This window comes from Heloderma suspectum, chromosome 4 (genome assembly GCF_057233095.1).
Source record: "Heloderma suspectum isolate Gila_16-S chromosome 4, 16-S_ref, whole genome shotgun sequence".
NCBI lineage: Eukaryota > Metazoa > Chordata > Lepidosauria > Squamata > Helodermatidae > Heloderma > Heloderma suspectum.
Window position 1 is genome coordinate 227,514,810 of NC_139461.1, and position 24,182 is coordinate 227,538,991.

General features: G+C 41.3%; 1 protein-coding gene across 5 annotated transcripts in view; it reads left to right on the forward strand.

Annotated features, from left to right (window-relative positions):
* Positions 1-20,632, forward strand: part of EPS15 (epidermal growth factor receptor pathway substrate 15) — a 103,313-nt gene extending 82,681 nt beyond the window's left edge. For 3 of the 5 annotated variants that reach the window (XM_084852542.1, XM_084852543.1, XM_084852539.1), the window contains 8 exons: positions 41-131; positions 2,722-2,757; positions 3,985-4,115; positions 5,073-5,142; positions 7,357-7,433; positions 14,699-14,861; positions 15,428-15,594; positions 18,701-20,567. In XM_084852542.1, coding sequence (XP_084708668.1) covers positions 41-131; positions 2,722-2,757; positions 3,985-4,115; positions 5,073-5,142; positions 7,357-7,433; positions 14,699-14,861; positions 15,428-15,594; positions 18,701-18,847 — 882 coding nt within the window. In that variant the 3' untranslated portion in view covers positions 18,848-20,567. Of the gene's footprint in view, positions 1-40; positions 132-2,721; positions 2,758-3,984; positions 4,116-5,072; positions 5,143-7,356; positions 7,434-14,698; positions 14,862-15,427; positions 15,595-18,700 lie in introns of all 5 variants that reach the window. The other 2 variants (XM_084852538.1, XM_084852540.1) reach the window with 1 other exon arrangement.
* Positions 20,633-24,182: the final 3,550 nt, after the last annotated feature.

The following is a 24,182-nucleotide window of genomic DNA, read 5'->3' on the forward strand; positions in this document are numbered from 1 at the left end:
ATGTACTGTTGTGCAATTTAAAAAATGTCTTTTCTCCTAGGGAGATCCGTTTGATGAAGAATCCCATCAGCTCTCTGATCAGATTGCAGGATCCAATTTAGATTTCTTTGAGTCTGACCCCTTTGTTGGTAGTAAGTAATCTCTCGTTTCTCTTCGTAGTAATTTGCTGAGAAAAGTATTAATGGCACTAAATTGGATTGTCTTCAGCTACTTGAGCAGAGACATTTGGGATTCCCACACACTTTGGAATTGGTCTAAAGGCTTAGGGTAGGATCACCGGTGCCCCAGCACTAGCACTAATGACATTGCGCTAGCATAAGCCAACATTTGCACAGCATAACTAGCACTTGCTAGGGCAATGAGAACCATCATCAGCTTGGTGCCAGATTTTAATGGCAACAACGAAATTTGACAGCAAATCATTGCTTTTTCACATTGCCCTAGCAAGCACTGGTTAAACTGCACAAGCATATGTTTATGCTAGCGCAGTGTCATTCACACTAGCACTGGGACACAGTTGGATCCTATCCATAGTTCTCATTCTAAAAGGTTCACCCAATTATTGTACTGTTCCATAGCAAAAGAATTTCTCTGAGTGGTTTACAATAAAATGCAATAAAATATAGAAATGGAAAAACCCTAGCCAAATACAGTATAAAAATAAAGGAGGAGTTATAAAGGCCAAAACAGTAGCTAAAACGCTCTTTTGGGGTGAGGGTAGGGGAGAAAAAGTTTTCACTTCCACCTGAAAGATAATAGGGAGGTAGCCAAGCAAGTCTCCTTGGGCATGTCTTAGCTCCCACGTGCTTTCTCAATGGCACCTTCTCTTTCTCTTGCACCTCCCAATCTATTCATTTCTATCTGTAGTTATGGATGTACAGACTTTCCATACACAGCATTGAATGGCCATTGCAGGAGACGAGACAAACAACTATTTTCACTGATAATATAAGAGATACTAAGAATTCAGTTTTTCGCCTTTCAGAATAGGCATGTGCACCATCATACTGTATTCAGAAAGGAAGATAACTGGTATAAAGAGCATTGCCAGTAGTTTCCATGCAGTGATGTATCTAGATATTTCCTAATAAAGTTGATGTGGTGAAATGACAGTAAAATTATTTTCATTAAACGTTGACACTCTTGAAGAGCCCTTTTGACAGTCTTGCATGGCAGTTGTTGAGTATTGGCACATTAGTGAGGGGCTAACCATGTGTCGGGGCCGCGGTGGCTTAGTGGTTAAGACGCTGAACTGCAGACCAGAAGGTCGGCAGGACAGCAGTTTGAGACCCGAGTGCCGCGTGACAGAGTGAGCTCCTGTCTTCAGTCCCAGCTCCTGCCAACCTAGCAGTTCGACAGCAAGAAATTGCAAGTAGATAAATAGTTACTGCTTTGGCGGGAAAGGTAACAGTGTTCCGTGCACCTCGGTGTTCAGTCATGCCGGCCACATGACCACGGAAGCGTCTTTGGACAGCACTGGCTCTTTGGCTTAGAAATGGAGATGAGCACCACCCCCTAGAGTCGGACACCACTGGCTGGGGACACCTTTACCTTTTTAACCATGTGTCACACACTAATGCATATAAAGGTTCTCCAGCTCTTTAAAAAAAAATACACATCCAAGACCCTTTCTGAGGATAGGGAATTTAGAGCAGAGAAGTAGCAGGGGAGGAAAGGATTGTTTACTTCCCAGTGCCTTCTCACCTCATAGGGTTTTTAATATATATATGTCTGCGCATGCAGACATGCATTTGAAACCACATTGGAAGGGTCTCCTTGTGGTGTATGATGTGGAATACGAAATGGTTAAGTACCCTCTCCCACCCCCTGATGCTTTTCCACACTAAGTTCCTTCCTCCTGAAGTGGCTTTGCTTTTTATACATGATAGCATGCAGTATGCAGTTCTTCTGCATTGTGGGATTGCATAATAGCTATAGAATCGCCCACAGCAGAAGATGCGCCTTCCCTCCCCATAACTAATGAGTTTATCTGCCTTTTCTCACATTTAAGTGAAGTACAAGTACTCCTAATCTCACTTTGCCACTATGGTGAGAGGGTTGTCAGAGTTTCTCCAGGCTTGTGTTAGCTTATTGATGTCAGAACTGTTAAAGTAATTTTTATACAGGGACACACTCTGGGCTCTCCCCATTCTCTCAAATATTAAAGGGAGTAAGGAACACATAGCCAAACAAGACATGATGCAACTGCCATTGCTGCACTTGGCTTCTTCCTCTGTCATTGGAGAGTGAAAACACCTACAGTCCTGGGAGGAAGGGTGGGTATGCTGACCTAGAGCTATGCCATGTGACAGAAGAGGTAAAAGTCCCTATATTCTCCATAGATATCCATGCCAGAAAAGCAAGCAGTACTTCATGTTTTTTCACAAAGCAAGTAAGAGATGTTCAAGTGTAGAAGCTCATAACGTCTACGTAGGGGCTTCTGCAACAGCTTAACGAAAGAATTGAGAAATGTTAATATATTCCCTGTTCCCCTTGGTGGGCAGAAGAGCAGATAAAACTACTAGGCAAGGGGGAGTTATTTTTGCACTTTGACGGAATTTTGGAAAGTTCCATGGTTGGCCTATATATACCCCATGGCATGATGGCACAAAATCACTCAGCACTCTATTACAGGTAAGTATAACTTTGTTCTTGCCTCTAGGATTCTGTACAAGTGATGGGGAACGTTTTTTACATGCAGCATTTCGCTCTTTAAAATAGGTGATCCTTTCAAGGACGACCCTTTTGGGAAGATTGGTGAGTGTTCCATTTGTTTTTCTTTCAATAGTTCAGAAGTAGGATATTCAAAGTACTTTGTGGGGATACCAACCAACTAATGAGTAACCTGTGTGTAACTTTGTTATATTACACAATAAAAGGATGCTTCCTGAGAATTTCTGCAGAGAGGGCTATGGCAAATGCCAACTTTTTATTTAGAATAAGAAATGGCCAATCTTGATGTTTGTGCACAGAAAGTTCCAACAGAAACTGCTTGTGGCTATAAAGTGCTCAGACCCAACAAGCTGTGCTATCTGGCAGGGACCCATGGGATGTTATTGCCCACCAATTTTTCCCATTTTGTGAAGGAAAAAGAACATCCCAAAAAGACTGTGAAAAAGTTTTGGAAAAAATAGTCCAGTGGATTTCAAGTCTTTTCAAAGAATTCTAAAAACTGTTGCAATAAGATGCATTTTCCTTTTCCCAGTGTGCTGAAGGCATTATTATGTAGCTCTTTAATTTTATTTTTCAGGACCTTTTAATAATACTCAATCCTGTCTGCTTTCTATAGAGTAATGCTATGGTTATGTTTATTGTCTTTACTTTTCAAGTTTTTAAAATTCCTTAATATTCAGGCACTCTAAGAGCATCAGTTTGACAATGGTATCTCTTCCCTCACTAGTGCTTCTTGATTTCTCCAACCATTAAAAAAAAAATTCTACTCTTTTCTCTCTGCTGTCCAGCACCCCAAATATACCTCAAATTTAAAGGTTTTCTTTCAAGACTGATCTGTACAATGTATTTCTTGTACATGCAAGCAGGCCTGGAGTATGGGTGGGTCCACACTTGCTCTTGAACAAATGTGATGTGTGATTCAGGCAATAACGATGCTTGCAAGCATTTATGTGGTTCCAGTCGCTGCAAAAAAGACAGTGGAAGCAAACAGCCAAAGTCTCTGTAGTAGAGTGACTTGCCAGATCACTTTCTAAATATGTTCACGTGAATGCATACCCAGGGAAGGGAAGGACTGTTCACATGGGCAGGATCCATATATTTTGTAAGTCAGCTGCAGTTATAGATGAACAGTGAGTGCCTTAGCTGGGAAAAATCATATAACAAGCAAATTCTGTAATGGATAAGGAGCACTTAAATGAGTAAGATTATATTAAAGCTGTGCATGTTTTATAATTTCTATACAATATATTTCCAGCAGTAGAATGCTAAATATCCCTTGAGTAATGTAATCTTAGCTTGGTTTTCTTTAAGATCCTTTTGGTAGTGATCCTTTCAAAGGTTCGGATCCTTTTGCTGCTGACTGCTTTTTCAAGCAATCATCCACAGATCCTTTTGGAAATATTGACCCCTTCAGCGCAACCAGCAATAGCAGTAATTCCACAGTAAGTCTGGGAGAATTGAATAAGTCTGGTTCTACATACATATTAGGCATTGATATGAAATATCTCTAAAGGAGTTACACTGGGAACTCCACTAGTTTCCTTCACTCTGTTAACATGTTTATTTTAAAGGCAGCGGACATTTGGCCATTGATCTCTGCAGCTGCATTGTCATCCTTGTATGAGGCTTTGAAGTCAATTGGAGTACTGTGCCTAGACAATCTGGCTCCCTTCATCTGGAATTATACTCAATAATTATTAGATCATGTGGCACTTTGAAAACTCAATAGAGGGGTGGCAGTTTGAAAACTAAATTTCGAGGTGGTGTCACAGTTGCTCCCATTTTTTTGAAAGATGAACTTACTTGGTAGCTACTTAGACCTATGTACAAGACTATGCAATTTGTGATACTTGCTATCACAAATGTCCAAGTGATTATTTCTTCAGAGTGTTGGTGCTTTAATAGTCTCTGGATAAACTTGTTCATCAGATTGGCTTGGCCTATCCAGAAGTTTTCTCTTCCATTCATGAGACCCAAATAGGTAGCTTTGTACCGTAGCTGCTTTGAACAAATTTTTTATTAATACTACTGATTTGAAAGTAACTTTCTGAAAAGTTTAAGTATTAACACCTGGAAGGGATATACTTGAAGATGAATGAAGTCAGCTAAATGTTTAGATTTCACTCTTAATGGGTGTTCCGTCTCTTTCGAAAAACCTTCCTATGAATTAATGGAAATTAGACTGTTATGAAATTATTGCAATTATTGGGACCCAAACCAATCTTTTCTGTATTCTTTGGCAAATACTGATTAATGCTTACTTGGGTTTAGGAACCTTCTAGAAATTGAGAAATTCAGGTAAAGTATTGACCTGAAAATATTAACCCTGAAGCAAAGATTAGCTTGTCTAATGCTGAGATGGTCTGCAAAAAGCAACCTTAATGGGTTTTAACTTTTAGACAGAAATGCTGAAGCATAATGATCCTTTTGCTCCTGGTGGAACTGCTGTTACTGCTTCAAGTGATCCAGGTAAGGAATTGTAGGTATCCCCAAGTGATAAATACATAAACTAAACTTTTGTTAGCTGCATGTCTTAATTGTGTATAGACAGTGTTCATATAAATGTGCATCTCTAAGTTTTGTAAAAACTCATCAAACTCAGTCACAATAACAATTCAAGTAGCTTAAAATAGTTATTTCCAAACAAATAATGAATAATTAAGGAAATTGGTGCATAATTTGCAAGATGACCTTGCTTCAAAAATGCATTCTGCACACTCTGAGGGCTGGTGCAGATGTAATATCTGCTTATCTCTTAACCATGGTTAGTCCTTATTTCTGTAGATATTCTGTAGGTATTTTTCAGCATCCTGAGACATAGTCTGTGTTTATGTGGGTTTATCTTGGATGCTTTCCAGGGTGTTTTTTTTGTAAGAATGCTGCAACGCTACTTTCTAGCTACTGCTTTTTAGCATTGTGCTTGGTGCTGTACAGAACACAGGCTTGACTTTTGTCTAGGGCAGGGGTGGGGAACATCAGGCCCAGGGACCAAATGTGGCCCTCTGGAGTCCCGACCTGGTCCTCCAGGGTTCCCCAGATGGCCATGCCTCCTTCACATGGCCACACCCTCTTTCCCTCAACCACTGATTGTTTGTTGGTTTCCTGACTTTTGTGCAGTTGTTTCACCATTCTAAAAGGTTAAAAGTTCTCTTCTGAGGGTTAGTTACTGACAGTATCAGCTGCAAGCTACAATATGCTGCTTTTCATCTGTGTGTATTTTTCGAGATGAGTCGTCACACCACAGTATGTTCCGATGTAACAAAGGGAACTCTTGAATTGGAGAGGCCTCTTCACATGGGCAGCCTCCTGTGCGATGCCAAGTGCAACACTAAGTAGGCACTTAGCATCACACTTGGCACGTCGCCAAGGCACTGCCTCTGGCAGCCCCACCTTAAATACCTGGTGGGCAATGACAGAGACAAACACAGGATCCACAGGTACAGCTAGGCTCTGGCCACCCCTTCCCTACAGACTCTTCCCAAGCTCCTTCCCCCGTCTGTGTATTTTTGGTCCAGCCCCTTTTGCCGTTGGCTCTGCCTCTTTGCCTTCAGCCACACCCACCACTGGAATACGGCCCCTGAGAGCTTCTCAGAAATTGTATTTAGCCTTCGGGCTGAAAGAGGCTCCCCACTCCAGCTCTAGGGAATCATCTGACTTTTTATTTAGAGAATAATTATTTAAAAATAAATACCCATTGGGGCATGGAAAGGAGTCTAAAGATAAGTTGGCACTATGTGTTGAAGGTAGTTCCATCCTCCACCCCCACCATCATCTCTGCTTAAGAGGAGTAGAAGAGGCTTTGCATGTGGTTGCAAGGGGAGCCAGCTGGCTGTAACGAATGGGATCATTGACTTGTGCACCATATCTGCCCAACTAGCTTGATAGCCTGATAAGTGGCAAGGTTGGGCCTTCTGGTCAATCCCAGTTGCTTTGGATTTTAGAACATTCATTCATTCATCCATCCATGTTCAGAACAGGCAACAAGAAGGGCTTCTTCGCACAGCACCTAATAGTGCTGTAGAATTCATTACCATAAGATGTGGCTTTGTAATTGTCTTGGATGAGCATTTTTAAAGGATTCAATTATTTTTAATGAAAGGTGACCTAACAGTGGATGGTAGCCGTGGCAAGCTATATGGAGCTTCCATTATTAGAGTGTACTGCTGGGGGCAAAGCAGAGCATCAGGACCTGCCTGTGAACTTCTACCATTATATGATTGGCCACTGTTGGAACCCAAGCAGTGGAGTGCATTGACCCCTGGTCGGAATCAGCAAAACAATTATATACATTAAATTCTTTTGCTTGTCTGCCTAATATGTCACTCTTTCAAACTTCAAAATGCCATGGATTTCATTGTGGCAGTCTGTGGGCACACAAGTTTTGTGAAGCTTATCTCATGATTTTGAACTGTGAATTTTGAGGAGTTAACTGACAAGAGTAAAAGTAACTTCTGCCATCTTTTGGACTGAGCTTCACAGCGTTCTTGGAACATCTTTTAGTTCAACTCCATGCTATTAAGTAAGCTTGAGGTAGGTGACTGTCAGCCCTACACAGGTATTGCCTCTATTTTGTGTAAGATACAAAAGGTTCAGTAAATAAATGGACTTGTTTCTGCTTTGTCTTCTTGCTTTTGTTAGTCATAGAATTTAACTTTCCTACTCTTGTTCTTTTCCTTGCTTTAGCTACAGATCTCTTTGCCTCTCTGTTTGGAAATGAATCATTCGGAAGTGGTTTTGCTGACTTCAGCACATTGTCAAAGGTAATTTGAAATTATTAATGCCTATGGAAAAAGCATACAAATGCTACAGATACTAGAAGTTCCAGCCTAGTGTTGCACAAAATGCTAGTTTCGCCCCCTGGAGGCTAGTCCAATTTGCCCCAAAGAGGAGAGTCAACTTCAGGCTGGGTCCAACTCGATTTTATTGTTTGCAAACAGTTCGACAAAGGAGCTCACGCTCAAAGCAGAGTCGACCCTGGGCAACCTCCGCGCTACAGTTTTATCACTTAGCTTGCATTCCTCAGCCAGCGTGTTACTTTTGATTGGTTGCCAGCGGTTTGCTTAGCAACCTTATCTTAGGGTTACTGCCTGCTCATTCTAGGCATGCGCAGCTCTTACAATACTATGTGCTGCTTAAGACACATACAATGGCTTTTAGGTTACATTTTTACTACAATTCCCCCCTCAAAAGGCTTTTCTCAAATTATACTCTTTTTGGTCCCGCGGTGGACTATGCACTTAAAGGCGCAAACTATTATTGCTGTGGCATTGATGGTTTTCTCTAAACAGCAAGTGAGGCCTAGGACGCCTTTGTTTTAGCTACTAGAATGTTGACAACAAAAACACTTTTTTTTTGAACTTTTGGAACTCAGTTTTGTTCCGTTCATCAGGAACCCTTGAAACGAGAGCACCCTCTTTCTGTAGAGCTACTTGAGTCCTTTCAGGGGTTCATTATTCCAACGGTGACCTTCAGGTGGGTCAGCTTCCGGTGTGACCCTCTCTGGTGCAGGTGATGCCTTTATTCAGTGTGATGAATCCACTTCTTTTCTTTGGCGACTTTCATAGCAATGGGAGTGGTAAGTAGGATCTGAAACAGACCCTTCTGCTTCTTGGTAGGTGGTTCATCTTTCTAGGACTGGATTAGCACCCAATCGCTGGGATTGAGATTATGCACTGGAGCATCTAAAGGCCAGGATTGGTGCGGTGTCGCAAACCTGTGAAAACAAAACAGACTGCAAAGCAGTAACATAGCCCTGAATCTTAAAACTTTTACTTTTAAATTCACATTTAAGCTATCAGCCATAGGTAATATCCGAGGTGGGCACTTGTGGAACGTTTAAAAGGTGTCAATTTAATACTTCCCTTGGGGGCGCACCATACTCGAGTCAAGGTGATTGGCAAGGCCTGTGGCCTTTCAACTTAATCTTTAAACAAATTTTAATGAGCATTGTCTTTAAGGTGCGGTTCATCTTCTCAACTTGACTTGTAGATTGAGGTTTCTAAGGGGGGTGTAGCTTCTAGTTAGTTTGTTATGCCTGGGCCACTACTTGCGTCACTTGTCCAACAAAATGGGGCCCCTGATTTGATTCACTTTCTTTAGGTAACAAGAGCTTAGGGATTACTTTTTAACAGGATCTTGGCTACTGTCTGAGCGGTGCAGTCAATTGCTTTTATCATTACTAGCAGGTACCGATAGCCATGAGTCTGGGGCAACTCTGAAAAGTCAATTTGAAATCTCTGAAAAGGATAGTAAGCGCATGGGCGACTTCTCATTTGAGCTGGGGGCTCAAGCATCTTTGAATCATTTTTGAGGCACAAAGGGCAGTCAGCCACTGTTCTCAGGTCTTGGTCTAACCTGAAGGAGGTGCTATCTGCCTCGGGCGCACCCAAAATCGGGGTGTTAAAGGGGGATGATCCCTTTATTAGCTAACCATAATTTTTGAACTTCTCAATGAGCGGCTTCAAGCCTGCACAGGTGGCTTTTTTCAGAGGATACTGCCTCACGCACACAGGGCTCTCCCTTTTTAAAGAAGATTTTAATTTGTCTTATGCATTTGGTCGGGCAGGGGTTCTGTCTGCCCACACACATGGATTAACATTCTCTAAAATCTCAGTCCCTTTGGCCTCTGACACAATCTTGATTGCTTGAAGGGCCATTCGATAATTTGAGCCCTGCATTGCTGGCAGCTGTACTACAATCTGATTATCACGGAAGAAGATTTTAGCTTGCAGTTTTGTTAACAAGTCTCGCCCCAAGAGGGCAACCAGGTATGCAGATGAAACTACAAAGGCATGTTCTAGTATGTTATTTCCAGTCTTCGTGAGGAGGGGCTTACACAGGGGCAATTTAGTTATTTTTTCTTTTCCCCTTTAATTTCTTCTATAGTTACATGCTTTCCACTTTCTCTTGCCAGGGGGGCTTCACAGGGATCATAGAAAATGTGGCTCCAGTATCTACTAGGGCTTTACAGTCCTCGCCACCAACCCTTACTTTTACCTTGGGATTCTCCCGAGCGTTTGTTCGTAGGGTGGTGACCCTTCAGCTAGACTCCCCCCCACTGGAGGACCCTGCCAGCATTTGGCAGCCTTCAGGGTGAGTCTCTTTTCTCTTTTCTTTCAGCTCTGGACAATCTTTTTTCCAATGTCTCTTCTCTCGGCAATACGCACATTTATTGAGCCCCGGTTGGCCCTTTCCTTTTCTGCCCCCCCCCCCCCCTCTGGTCACTTCTGTGCTCTCAAGCTGCTGTTTATATCTCTGCCCATGGTGGCTGCCAGCATTGCCTTTTCCTTTTTCCAGGAATGGCACTTTTTTATGTGCTCTCATGTGCACCATAGCTCTAAAAACTTCATGATCTGGGGTCTGATAAGGCTAAAGCAGGCGGTGATATTAAGGCTTGCTTCAATTTAAGAAAAGCCTTTTTTTATTTTAATTGTCCACTTCTAGTGGGTAATATTTTTGTTAAAGCTTCATACGGGGGCTTCACCCCTTTTTATGGCTACTATAGCCTCCCTCTTGTAACAGGCACACTTATCTTTTGGCTTGCCTGTTCTGCAAATCATGTTTCAAATTCTCTGTGCCATGCACCAGTTTTAACTCTTTGTTTTCTCTGCAAGTTAGGCTGTTTGCCATTGCTTCGACAGAGACTCACTTGCTTAGATCTTCAACGACACACATTTGGGATAAGCTTTCTTTCTTTTTTTAGCCTTTTTGTCTGCTACTTTCTTCTGCCTTCTTTTATACTTTTTTCATATCATTAAAATCTAACACCATGACTGGAAAACATTTGTTTTGTATAGTAGGGCATGGTGGAGCAGATCTAACCATTATACTGCTCCTCTGACTGCATGGTCAGGGCCCATCAAAATTAAGGGAAGGGCGTTCTCATATGTGGAAAGAATTCCAAGCCACCATTTTTGCATCGGCAACTCCACACTGCATGAGTTTTGGCAGAGTGTCAGGTTTGCCTCTGAGCAAATGGAACGTCAGAACAGTTCAGATTTTGAGAAAGAGCTGGAACACATGGGGCAGGAACTTTCTTAGGCTTCAGAAACACAGCTGGGCTTAGAAGTATCACGGGAGAGTGGGGGACTCTCTCTCTCTCACCTCTTAAGTTAAGAGAATTTGCTGCCCCCTTTTTAAAGGGAAACTAACTTTCGTACTTTCTCTTTGAACTTTTTGAAGGCTGTTTCCTTTGTAGTCTATGAATCTCTAGCAATTTGTATCTGTATGCTTCATTAGGGTAAATGAAATCAAAGCCTTGGAAATCATAGAATCATAGAATAGTAGGGTTGGAAGGGGCTTACAAGGCCATCGAGTCCAACCCCTTGCCCAGTGCAGGAATCTAAATCAGAGCATCCCTGACAGATGGCTGTCTAGCCTCATCTTGAATGCCTCCAGGGTGGGAGAGCCCACCACCTCCCCAGGTAATTGGTTCCATTGTCGTATTGCTCTAACAGTTAGGATGTTTCTCCTGATGTTCAGCTGGAATCCAGCTTCCTGTCACTTGAGCCCATTATTCCATGTCCTGCACTCTGGGATTATTGAGAAGAGATCCTGGCCTTCCTCTCTGGGACAACCTTTTAAGTACTTGAAGAGTGCTATCAGATCTCCTCTCAGTCTTCTCTTCTCAAGGCTAAATATACCCAGTTCTTTCAGTCAAATGCAGCTTTTTATCTGAGTGTTGAAATCACAAATCAAACTGTACACTGAGCTGATCACAAACAAACACACAGTCTACAACAACGGGAGTTTAAGGCTATGACAAGCCTCACAGTACTTTTTACGGCAAGTCTTTAACTGGCCAAAGTTCCAGTCCATGTGCAGAGTGCCTCTAACAAAGAAGGCTTTGGGCCATAAAGAAGGGATGCGTTTTAACAAAAGCTCTGTGTCTCTTCATCAGTTCGAATGGGGAAGGTGTAACCTTACACCTCTTCTAGATTCCTCCACAGATAAGAACAGAGCAGTGCTGCTCAGCTTTCCAGCTGTGATGCTTTTCTTGTTTTTTTTTTTTTTTTTTGCAAATCTCACTCTTTTGTCAGGTCCTCACAGACACCTTCCAGCCTCTCTGCTTGCTAAGGCTAAACCAGCCACGGCGAAGGGGGGTTAGGCAAGTCCCCCTTGGCTCTGCTCTGAGTAGGCTGACAGAGATAAGCCTACACAGACCCTGATATTTTAAGAACTTGCTCTGTCTTTGTTTCTTGATTTTGCCACAGTCTTTAAGTCATCAAACAAATCTCTTTCTTCAGAAGTTGCAACTTTTTTAACTGCTTTTGCTTCTTCTAACAAACTTGGATACGGTGGCAGACAAACTGTCTCTGGAGGGCCCCCTCCCTCCCCCAACAACCTCTCCTCCCAACCTAACAGACCAAATCAGACCGGGGGGAGCTCAGGGCACCTTGGGCAGGGTCTCCCAGTCTTCAAGCTCCTTCTGTGGGGCTTGAATCAGGGAGAACAGGGGCTTTGGGCTTCACCTCGGAGCATACCATCATGACTTTACAATATTGAACTTTATATTCAACCTTTTCTCACCTTCAGTGGATTTTGGTTGGCACTCATCCAAATGCTGATAACCTCACCTTCCCTGAGGCAAATTTATCTCTTACTACTTGATTCAGACACCACCCGGGGTCTCTTGCCCCTGTGGTCCTTTGCCAGTAACACATTTACACATTTACACTTCTGTAACTAAGGGGGATTCTTTCCGCACCAATTTAACCAACTATCAATATAGGCGAATTGATCCCATTGCCCATTATTCACCACATTTTTATATACAGCATTTACAAGATTTACACCAAAGGATCCTATGTCTGGCCAACTAATTCCAAATGCTGGCCATTCCAATTGACAGAGTGTAACCAGCTTGCCTTTCGACATCTTAGTACACGGAGTCTGACAAACCTCAGACGCTTGACTTTGCTAAAGTTCTTTAGCATGCATCCCAAGGGAGTGGCAGAGCTTTCTAAACGGGAGCTACCCGCCTCCATTGTGCCTACCTCTATTTGAAACCATACACGGAGCCTGACAAACCTCAGACGTTTACACAGAGTCTGACAAACCTCAGACGCTCCGAAGGCAACTCAAACAGAAAGACAGAAGGGAAATCAAGTACTTACTCTGCCCAACACCCTAGTGCCGTCTCTTCAGACCCATTCAGCCTGGTTGACTCAATCAATGGAGTCCATGCCTTTAACCTCCTGGGTGTCCCGACCCCCGTTCTCTGGTGCCGTGGCAGACCTCAAAGGCGGTCCGGCGCGCCCCACAGGCACCTTTGCCGGTTCTGTCGTTTGACCCCAGGGTGGTCCAAGGGACTCCTGGCTGGCTCGCCAGTTTGTTGCACAAAATGCTAGTTTCGCCCCCTGGAGGCTAGTCCAATTTGCCCCAAAGAGGAGAGTCAACTTCAGGCTGGGTCCAACTCGATTTTATTGTTTGCAAACAGTTCGACAAAGGAGCTCACGCTCAAAGCAGAGTCGACCCTGGGCAACCTCCGCGCTACAGTTTTATCACTTAGCTTGCATTCCTCAGCCAGCGTGTTACTTTTGATTGGTTGCCAGCGGTTTGCTTAGCAACCTTATCTTAGGGTTACTGCCTGCTCATTCTAGGCATGCGCAGCTCTTACAATACTATGTGCTGCTTAAGACACATACAATGGCTTTTAGGTTACATTTTTACTACACTAGTAGAGTACAAAACAAAACTTCAGCAATTGTTGAATATAAATCATTAGGTTGATCACCTCTGAGATTGATTCCCCATGATGAGCTGCTATGAGTCTTATTAGCTGTGGAATTACTTGCTTTGTGAATTGTTGTGTAAGCAATGCAATTAATGGAAAACTAAACTACACTATTGTTACTATAGGCACTTGCATAGTCTTGACTGCTTGTCTGCCTTCTGCTTCCATTCAGAGATTGATATATCCTCTTTAGAGTGGATGCTGTTGAGTTTGTTTCTGAAGCTCTTGAATTCTGTATATTCTTACAATAGCAAAGCATTCGGCCAAGACTTGGGTTCGATTCATACATTCGGTAGCAGTGGATTGCTATTGAACAATGAAACTGGGTGTAGCATGGATGCTTCCACTGGTGGAGAAAATCACTACACATGGCTTTCAAAGTTCTGTTTTGTTGATCACGTTGCTCCAGAACAATGAATCCAGCCTGCTCTTCCTTAACTGCTGTGGAACTGTATAGCTGCAACACAGCATGGAAGGCCATATATGTGACTAGCTGCGTTACTGTGATTTTACAAGAAGTGGTGTGTTGCAGAGAAATAACTTTACTTCACTTCGTTGAAATATTTTTATCCGACTTCTTGAGCCACAAGGTGGCCAATGTTAAACTCTAAATATATATTTTAAAAGATTAAAATAATCAGCCAATAACTAACTAAAATTGCAGCAGTAAACAAAGATTAAAAAACCCCAGCAGAAGGAGCGCAGGAGGAAAGCTATGGAAAGAATTCCCTTCTAACTTGGAGGACCCCAAATACAATCTTTGTCAGGCATTGGAAGGCCAGCAGGGAAAGTGTGGAATGTCTCCTGGAAAGAATTTCAAAACCTTGCTGCGACCGAGATGGCCCTGTCCCAGGTATCCTGACCCTCAAATCACACCATAATGGTATGGAGACACAGAGTAGAACATTCAAGGAATATGTTAAAGCATGCAGTTCTTTAGATATACTGGACCCAGACCACTTACGGTACAATCCTGTACATATCTACTCAGAAGTCAGTGCCATTGAGTTGAATGGGGCTTACTCCCAACCCATTGGATTACAGCCTTAGTGTGCTAAAGGTCTACATGAGTACTTTGAATCACATGAATTTTGTGTAGCATTTGAATTTATCTATTGCTTTGTGGAAGAAAAGTGGTTTATATGAAGGACACAGCTGTGTTGAAAGGAGTTAAGCAAATGGTGGTAGTTAGTAGGACTATGTTTATAATGGTTAACCAAACAATAAAACAAAATACAAGATCATGACTCAGTAAAACAGAGTTGCTTTTCCTATTCTTGTTTTTTTAAGGGGAACAATGAAGATCCCTTTAGTTCATCTACAACAGGCTCTCTCAATAATGTGGTCATAACCAAAAATGTGTTTGAGGAACCACCAGCCAAAAATGAAGATATTCCTCCTGCTTTGCCTCCCAAAATTGGAACACCTACTAGACCTTGCCCTCCCCCACCTGGTAAGAGGCAGCATTAAGTCTCTCTGTGTTAAGCTGTTGTTGTCGTTGTTTTTGATGTAATTATGGCTGTAAGAGAAGCATTCTGTGGCTTTTCCTTCATGATTTGTTAAAAAATTCTAATTCACTTACAAACTAATTCTGATTCATATAACTTCTACTAGAGAATGTAAGTAGTTCTTCCTAATTTAGGTCATATTTTCTTAAATATATATGTCTGGAGCCATAAATTGGAGAAAAGGTTGTGATTTAAAATTGCAATAACAGTTGTAAAAGCTGGTTCTTGGGTGGCAACTTAAATTTGATAAAGCAAGCCAGCTTACACCAGTTTTAAAATGAACTAAAGCAAGCACTCTGATCTAAATTCTCAAATGAATATACATACACACAAACACAAAATACCCCAAATTCTGAAAAAATTGGAAAGATTTTTGAAACCACATTAATTTATGATGACTAGCACTAAGTATTTTTGTCTAACAGGATGGTGTATTCTTAAACACAGTTGTACACTTGGTAAATATTTCTGCCACATTCTTAATCTTGCTAAAGTGGTTATTTTGATGTAGGAAAAAGACCTATCAACAAATTGGAGTCTTCAGATTCCTTTAAACTGAATGATCCTTTCCAGCCGTTCCCAGGCTGTGATGGTCCCAAAGAACAGGAAGCTGACCCATTTGCTCCCACTGGTGTGTGCAAAGAGATGGACACCAGCAATTTTGCTAATTTCAGTGCTGTAAGTAAACAGGATGGGGAGGCATCAAGTTCACTTTAATGACTATTTTGTAAAGAACAGGGAATGTTACTGTAAACTTGAAGTGAATATAATGGGTTCCATACAGCAATGCAACAGTGTAGCGGATCCTAATATTGGTACTGCCTCTCTTAAAGAGTACATTATCCCATACATCTGGGACAATTGCAGCCTGTTACAGCATATTGTTTGTTGCACGTTAATGTATTATTTAACTTCACATGAATTGTTGCTCTGAAAGTTTCCTTGTCTTTTTACTAAACTGTAATTGCACATTGTGCCTCAAGGTTTTAGCGTCTATATATCAAGCTGCAGAACAGTTTATTCCCAATCCATATATCGCAGTTAGGCAGTTAGAAATTAAACAGCACAAACTTTACGTTATACTTGTAGCTACCATTTGAAATACTTAATCCCATACAGAAGTCATAAATTGATAGTGAAGCAAGGAAATCCTTGTCCCTGAGCTCCTTTCTTGGCAACCAGCCACTCAGTAAGGCCCTGGCTGCTACCTCTGCGTAGTTTGGGGAAGGGCAGTGGCCCAGACATCTGATGCAGCAGCAGGCTTTGCAGGCAGGGCATCCCTAAGAGCAAGAACAACAGAGAAGGTGGAAAGGGCTTGATTGCAGGGAAGGCTGGCCTAGACTCTGATCTGCTTGGGAGGCTGACTCAAAGTAGTGAATAGCCCGAGCCATAGAAAAGCTGTAGACTGCAGTGAAGGCCTAAACACCTAGTGGCATATAGAATTCTTTGATAATGCACAGAGCTGTCAGCTCAGCATACCACCAGTTCCCTGTTAGTACTGAGTGATTTGCAAACACACCACACAAGCGCACACCCATAGAAGACAGATAACATTTTCCTTTCCAAGAAATACGAAATTGAATTTCAAGCATCACAAACTGAAAACATGAAGCCAATTCCCCTCCAAAAACAAAACAAAAAACCTTTTAAAAAGTTGTCTGAGTCAAGCTATGAGAGCATATCCAAATATTTAAGCAAATTTGCTTACATGAATGTATGTATTTTATTTCAGTTTTTAGCCTGCCTTTCCACAATTGCTGTGCTCCCAAGGTGTCTTAACAATAAAAAATAAGAATTACAAAATAATAAAATATAATAAAACTAGTATAAAAACATATAAAGCAAGCAGCTAAAAAACATCTGCCATTACGCAACAGAAGAACATAATCAACCGAACAGGCCAAAGATCTATCTAAATAAACATTTTCGCCTGCTAGCAGATTGGGGGCCAAATAGGCCTTCCTAGGACAGATGATCGAGGTCATGGCCATTCGGGATGCCATGTCTTCCATCCCTGCTAAACAAACCTCTGAAGCTGGCCAGAGGCAGAGAAGGGCCTCTCCTGACACTCCTAATTGCCTGGCTCATATTGGAGAAGTGGCCCTTCAGACAACTTGGCCCCAAGCCAGGTAGGGCTTTAAAAATTATTACCAGCACTTTTAATTGTGCCTGGAAACAAATTGGCAGCCAGTGAGGCTGTTGTAACAAGGGAGCTGCATGTTCCCAATAACCAGCCTTGGTCAGTAGTCTGGCCACAGCCTTTCTGGGCCATCTACACTTTCCAAACACTTACCAAATAGAGCATGCTACAGAGATGAAACTAAGGCATGTGTTACCATGGCCAGATCTGATCTTTTAAAGAACAGGCACAATTGGTGCACCTACATCAGGAGTGTGAAAGCACTCCTGGTCACTGGCAACACCTGAGAAGATAAATTGTAGTTATTAAGGGTGCAATCCTATCTAGATGGGCATCCGCCTCCGAACTTGGAGGCGACCACCTATCCAAAGCAAGGCAGGAGAAGCATGGAGGGGATCATTCCGTCTGTGCTCCTCCTGCCCTGCTTTTCTGCTAGAGAGCCGATTGCAGCTGCCTAGCTGCAGGAGCACAGAGCAGGGAAAGAGGCTGCTGTACGACACATTGGATGTGTCATACAGGCAGATCCGCTCTCCCCACCCCGGAACGCCCCCAGACATGCCCCTTTTCGGCTGCTCCACACTCCTCTTGCGAGTGCAGAGGATGGGGCTGTTCCGTGCTGCCTCAGAGGCAGCGCGGGAGTGAGGGGAGGTCGGTTCTCTAGGAACCGACCTCAGAGCGCAGGCTGCAAGGTTGGTTCCGAGAAAAGGCATATCCTATGGCCATCTAGCTGCTGTCTAGCAGCCATAGGGTTGCTCCCTAAATGCATTGTGTGCTACACATAGTTCAGTAAACTTGCCCTTAATAAACTGAATTATGTTTAAATCCTACTACTCTGTTAATTGGCAGCTTGCAGTGGCAGTAGAGTTGAGATTTTTTGGTTGCTCTGTTGTGTGGCAGTCATTTGAATTTTTTTCTGAGAGCTGGGATGTGAGCTTTAGGGGAAGGAACAGTAACATTCTGTTTTCCTTCCATAATGATGTTGATGATGATTTTTTCGGGATTTCTTTAAACAAATGTGTGATCCTAATCCTTGGGTGGTTTTAAATACCTAAGTAATGTTAATAATATAAGTACTACTTTCTAAAATAATTCTTTTCTGTAATGAACTTGAATACATTAAAGTGGGTATGCCAGCACCCAAGTCTTGGGTGAAACATGTTTTTTTGCAAGCTAAATGAGATGCCAGCTTTCAATTTTCCTTGGATAGTTTGAGCAAAGTAAAATATCCTTTTTATCAAATAATCAAGTAATAAACAAGATGAACCTTAGAAATGGACCAAATACTGATCTCAAATCTAAGTGATGCTAACAATAACTTGAACCAACTCAAAATAGAATCCTGTTTAAACACTTGGGGTTAAATCTAGTGTAACGCTAGTGGAAATCTGCTAGCACAGTGGGATTTCCTCCCTTCTCCCCATGCAGACTTCTGCGCTGCCCTAAAATCTGGTCAGGGGGGTTCCCAGCCCTCCAGAGCAGATTTTGAGGGTGTGCAGGGGGCTGTGTGTGCAGCGGGGGGAGAATCACTCCCCTCCTGATTCCATTGAAGAAACTGATTCTGTCAGCAGAATGACAGCATTTGCTCCAACCCTTGCACTTTTACCCGCTGTTCCAGTTAACAAATCTATAACGTCTCTATTATAGTATCCTACTGAAGAAGACATGATTGAATGGGCAAAGAGAGAAAGCGAGAGAGAGGAGAAAGAGCGACTTGCAAGATTAAAACAACAAGAACAAGAAGATCTAGAACTTGCTATTGCACTCAGTAAATCTGAAATATCAGAAGCATGAAGAATTGCCTCAACCATTTCTCCCATTCCCTGGATAATTAAGCTATTTGTAAAGCTAATCAGAAATAATATGAACAGGGAAGTACAAAAGGCTTTAAATTCCTGTAAATGTGATTTTTGAGCAACTGAATATCTTTGTATTTTTTTCATATTCACTATATCCACTAATGTCATCTGACAGCTCTTTAATATAGCAAACTTCCGTTTGTATTTGAATTCTTCTGTACTATAAACCATTACACCAAAGTAGCTTCTTTTAATGCAAAAAGACAACTCTTCTGTTTTAAAATTAGCATATTGAGGCACAGTAGTCTGTTTTTGAAAGGTCACAAAAGGCAATTATGTCTCAAACCCTTTCTTTCTTGCACTGATATATTTTTGGTAGGGTTGAAGATCTGAAACGTGCAGGTGCATTTAACTACATGAAATGAATGCATTGTATAGCCTTTGGTCCTATACAGATGGTTAGGTCATATGTTACTGATTTTTCTTTTTAAAATGATTAGATGGCTTGTTAGATATCCTGGGTAGCTGTCTCTTCAGAAGGGTCATTTCTGCCAATTCCTATAATACTAAATTGCTTTTGTTCCCCCAGATGGTCTAGGTAGCAAAAAACATTTTCACTTGTAAGCAAAGTTGGTCATGTAGCCAACCAAATTATAGTTACAAAAAAAATCTAGTTTACAAATATTCAGGTAACAAGAAATCTCTGATAATCCTGCCTTTTTGCTGAAATGTTCATGTCTGATTATCACAAGTATTAGAAACTTATTGTACATTTTACAGATGAGGGAAATTGATGCTGGGCATATACTTTTTATGCCTATTTTCCTTTTTTAATGAAGGCTCCATTGCTAGAGTGGTTATAGAAAGTCTAGGGTTCCAGATGCAATAAGTGTTGTCAGAAACAGTTAACTGTTATTTTGCCAGTTCCATCAGGTTTTTAAAACTGGACATTTAGGATTTTTCCAGGGGGATTTGTAAAACTAGACTGTTTGGCCAAGTTCACTGTCAGGAATTCTGATGCCTCACTGCTTTGAGCCAAATTCTTCTGTGAAACATGCAGCTAAACTGGGAAGTTGACAGCTGAATTTGAAATAGGGTAGGAAGTAGACTGCATAAAAATATAGTTTACAACAGTCAGTTGCTATTATGTATAATTTATTGAATGCCAACTGATAGTTGCACCTTAAACTGAAATATCGTTTTATGGTCACTGAGTCAAAGTAAGATTGAGTGTTAATGAAAGTAATTTATTGCCTATTCTGTGTAATGTGTTCTGTTCTGCAGAGTGATAAACTCGTTCTGAATTACTGCTTTTCCACCCTCAGTACATGCACAGTTAGGCTACAGCCTTACAAAATTGTTGGATCCCCCCCCCCCGAAAAAAACTGTGGTATTTGTGCCTGAAATAACAGGTTTTTAAGTAATTCTTCTTCTGCAAGGGGTTGCATAGTCGCCACTGTTAGGCTGAAACAACTCCAGTTACCTGTGGATGCTGCTGTGAGCATCTTTTAAAGAAGATAGTTTTTCCTCAGTTTTCCTGAAACATTGGAGACTTGTTCTGAGAAACTTTCTCTCTTGCACTGGGAAATGAGCATTTGAAAACACCTAATCAAAAAAATAATCTAGCAAAATCTCTTTCAAGTATTAATATCAATAATTTATCTACACAATCGTTGTAATATTAACCATGCATATTGTATGTTTAACTGGACTACATAAATTTCTTTTTTGTTAAATGTATACTTGGTGGACCAATACAATCTCTCTCTCTCTCTCTCTGTGTGTGTGTGTGTGTGTGTGTGTGTGTGTGAGAGAGAGAGAGAGAGAGAGAGAGTGTGTATATATATGTGTGTGTGTGTGTGTGTGTGTGTGTGTGTATATATATATATATATAGTGCATATATATTATATATATTATATATTATATAATGTATAATATATATATATATACACACACACACACACACGCACATATATACATACATATATATATATGCACGCAAGCTTTCTTGTATAGGATTGAAAGTTCTGAGTCACTTGATGTTACATTTCATGTTACTGACTGATTACAGAACCTCTACTCGAAGGCTTCTAAATAAACCACTGCTGTGTCCGCTTCAAAGGCATTACTGTTAAAAGTTTTTAAAAGGCTTTTAAGAACTTGTTCAGGTGGGGTTAGCCTCTATTTATAGACCTTTGTTTAAAAATTCTAAAATAGTCTGTAATTATGAATAAAATACTTTAAATATATAAGATGGGTCTGTATTTCCTTCATTTTTTAACTTGTAGTAAGCAGTAAACATACAAATATATCACTTTGACTCAAGTTTGAACATTATTTTGAACTGATCTTTGTGCCTAAAAGTGTATATATGAGAAGTGGCTCAATTGCAGTATTGGTGTACAGAATCTGGATTTGTAGCTTACCCTATTCCAAGGGCTCAAGGTGGATAATGACCTCATAGACAGCAGACAAGAAATGGATCCCTATCTCCAAAGCTCTTCCTAATGTTCCCATGCTATTTTAGAAACAGCAAAACAACTGTGCATTTAAACTTAACAATTCTATCACATGTTTAAGTTTCAGTCACTTCTTAAAGTAAAATATTTGTAGTTAAGTGCTGTAATATGGATCTGGGATCCTCTTTTGGTGGTCTATCCAAATATGACTGTGCTGATGTTCGTCCATTCTCTGTGCTTATACATATATTAAGATCACACATATGCCAGCTTTTGAACACATAAATATGCATTATAAATTAATGCTGTTTGTGTCATTTTAATGTACATTGTCTAAAAGGATACACTTCCCCCTTTCTCTTTGGAGGGGGTTGCTAGCTGTTTCAAAAACAGCTTGTAGGCCCCTCAACACAATATGGAATGTTGCTCAATTCAGTTGTCTCAGCAACAGGGTTTCGGTTCAGATGCTACTGCAGGGAGTTGGCACAGCTGTCCTATAACAACAGGTGTGCTGCTTTCTGTGATCAAGGCTGGAAAAAAAGTTCAAATTTCAAGTAGCCAAAATATAGCATCAACTTTTTTTTAGGTTTTAGCCCTGGCCAGTGATAGGTAAATGTTAACATGTAGCATCATACAGTGCTTCCCCCCGCCCCTAGTTTGTCTTTTGACCTATCACTCGCCCTTTCTGGTTGCTTAGTCATCCTACTGATTGACACTTCAACCATTCTTGACCTTTCTCCCTCCTTCCCCCGCCCTCGGGGGACTATCCCTAGACATCTTCTCTGATGTATCCTTTGCCACCTTAGTGAATAGTTATAACTTCACAATTTTATTAGGAAGCATTTACATTTCAAATAAGCCTGTTCTTAGATTAGTACATTATGTAGTTTTAATACTGCCTACCATAAAACATTGATTCAAGCCCTCTGTTGTTGCTTTGATACTGAACTTATTGAAGCAACAAACATTTCAGTAAGGTTTTTCAAGTGTCCATAAAAGGCAACATAATTAGAGTTTCCAAACTTTTAATAGGGTCAGAAAGGTGGTAAAAAGCAGGTATTTCTACAATGCATTGAATGTGTATAATTATTTACAGTTTTTAAGAGTGCTAGTAGCTGGTATTATCACTAAATTGAAGCATCAAACTCACTGATGTGGGAGATACCGTGTGTAATAATAATGATTCAAATCTTCCCATGCTAAAACCCAAAACTACCCAAAACTACGCGCGCACACACACGCACGCACACAAAAAACTCTTTAAGGAGATGGGGGGGGGGGAACCCTGAAGGGCCTTCTAATAAATTGTACGGAAAGCTGAGAGACAGAAGAAAAAAACTGATAGGCTAGAGTGGGGGTGGGAGAGAAGAACAGAGTGTAGCTAGAAGAGGAAGACATACAGGTAGAAAGAAGCACCTCATTGTCTGGATTGGTGACTTCCTGGTTAACACTGAAGCTATTAAGTATCTCCAGGGATTGAAGAAAGCTGCCCATAGAAATCAGTGTAAATAAATGCATTTAATGTAGAGCCTTTAATGTAGCTGGGATTGGGCACAACTGTGTCCATCCACAAAATGGACAAATCAAAACAATCCAATGAGGACTGAGCATGCTCATGGATATGGAATACTGATTGACTCTTGAGGTTGAGGAGAGAGAACCTGGGAGGAGGAATGGTGTGGAGTGGCTCAAACCCTTAACAGAAGCACGTCATCCTGCAATGCTTACTCCTAATACCGATTCAAGTCATCCTGTGCCCATGCAACTAAAACTCCACCACCCATACATGAGAGAGAGGTTACCAGAAGACTTGGTAATCCCAAGGTTTGTAGATGCTAGAAAAATCTGGCAGGTCTACTAGTAAAAACAGTGAAGTAAAATCACACTGAGTTTGGGCAAGCACTTGAGGGGGCAATCCTATGCATGGTTAGACAGAAAAAAATCCTATAACTCCCAGTATTCTTCAGCCAGCATGGCTGGTGGGGGAATGCTGGGAGTTGTAGGACGTTTTCTGTCTAAACATGCATAGGATTGCACCATGAATTGCCTAAAACAGAACTTTGGATTCTGGTTCATATGCGGGGCATCTCTGGGTTGTTTCAAACAAATTAAATTTTCTTCATGTCCTCTTCCCAGCCTATCCTGTAATGTAATATTGTTCATCTGTCCTCATGGCTTCCTCCGTTTGCCACCTTCATAATGTTAATCACCTCTTTTCCATGTCTGATATCTATTGACACTTGACAGTTTCCTCCTGAAAACACTTTAATACAGGGATGGGGAAAATGTGGCCTTCCAGATGATGTTGGACTACAACTCCTGTACTCCCTCACCATTGGCTATGCTCGCTGGGTTTGATGGGAGTTGCAGTCTTTTACAACTAGAAATCAACAATCCATGTCTACACAGAAGTCCCAAAGAGTTCAATAGACCTGCTCCCAAGAAATTGTGTATAGGATTGCATCCCATTTAAACTGCTGGTTTTAAACCTTCAAAGCCTACGTTAAGTGGTTTGGGACCATGTTACTTGAAGGACTTTCGTCACCCATGTCAGCCTGCCTGCACATTTAAGATCTCAGCTGAGGACTTTCTCATGTGCCTATCAGTGAGAACAATGAGGCTGGGAGGCATGAGGGAAAGAGCTTTTTCAGTAGTCTGCCCACAGTTGTGGACGACATCTCCAACTGGGGTCTGGCCAGCTCATTTAGAAAGGCCTTTAATATCCATTTGTCTACTGTGGCCTTTTTATAATAAAGTAGTGTGATTATTTGTTTTGAACTGCTGTTGACTAGTTTGGGTTCTATTTCTATTGGCTTTTAGTATCTTTGGGCTGCAAGTTTTCAATTTGTTTTCCAAGTTGGCTTTTATTA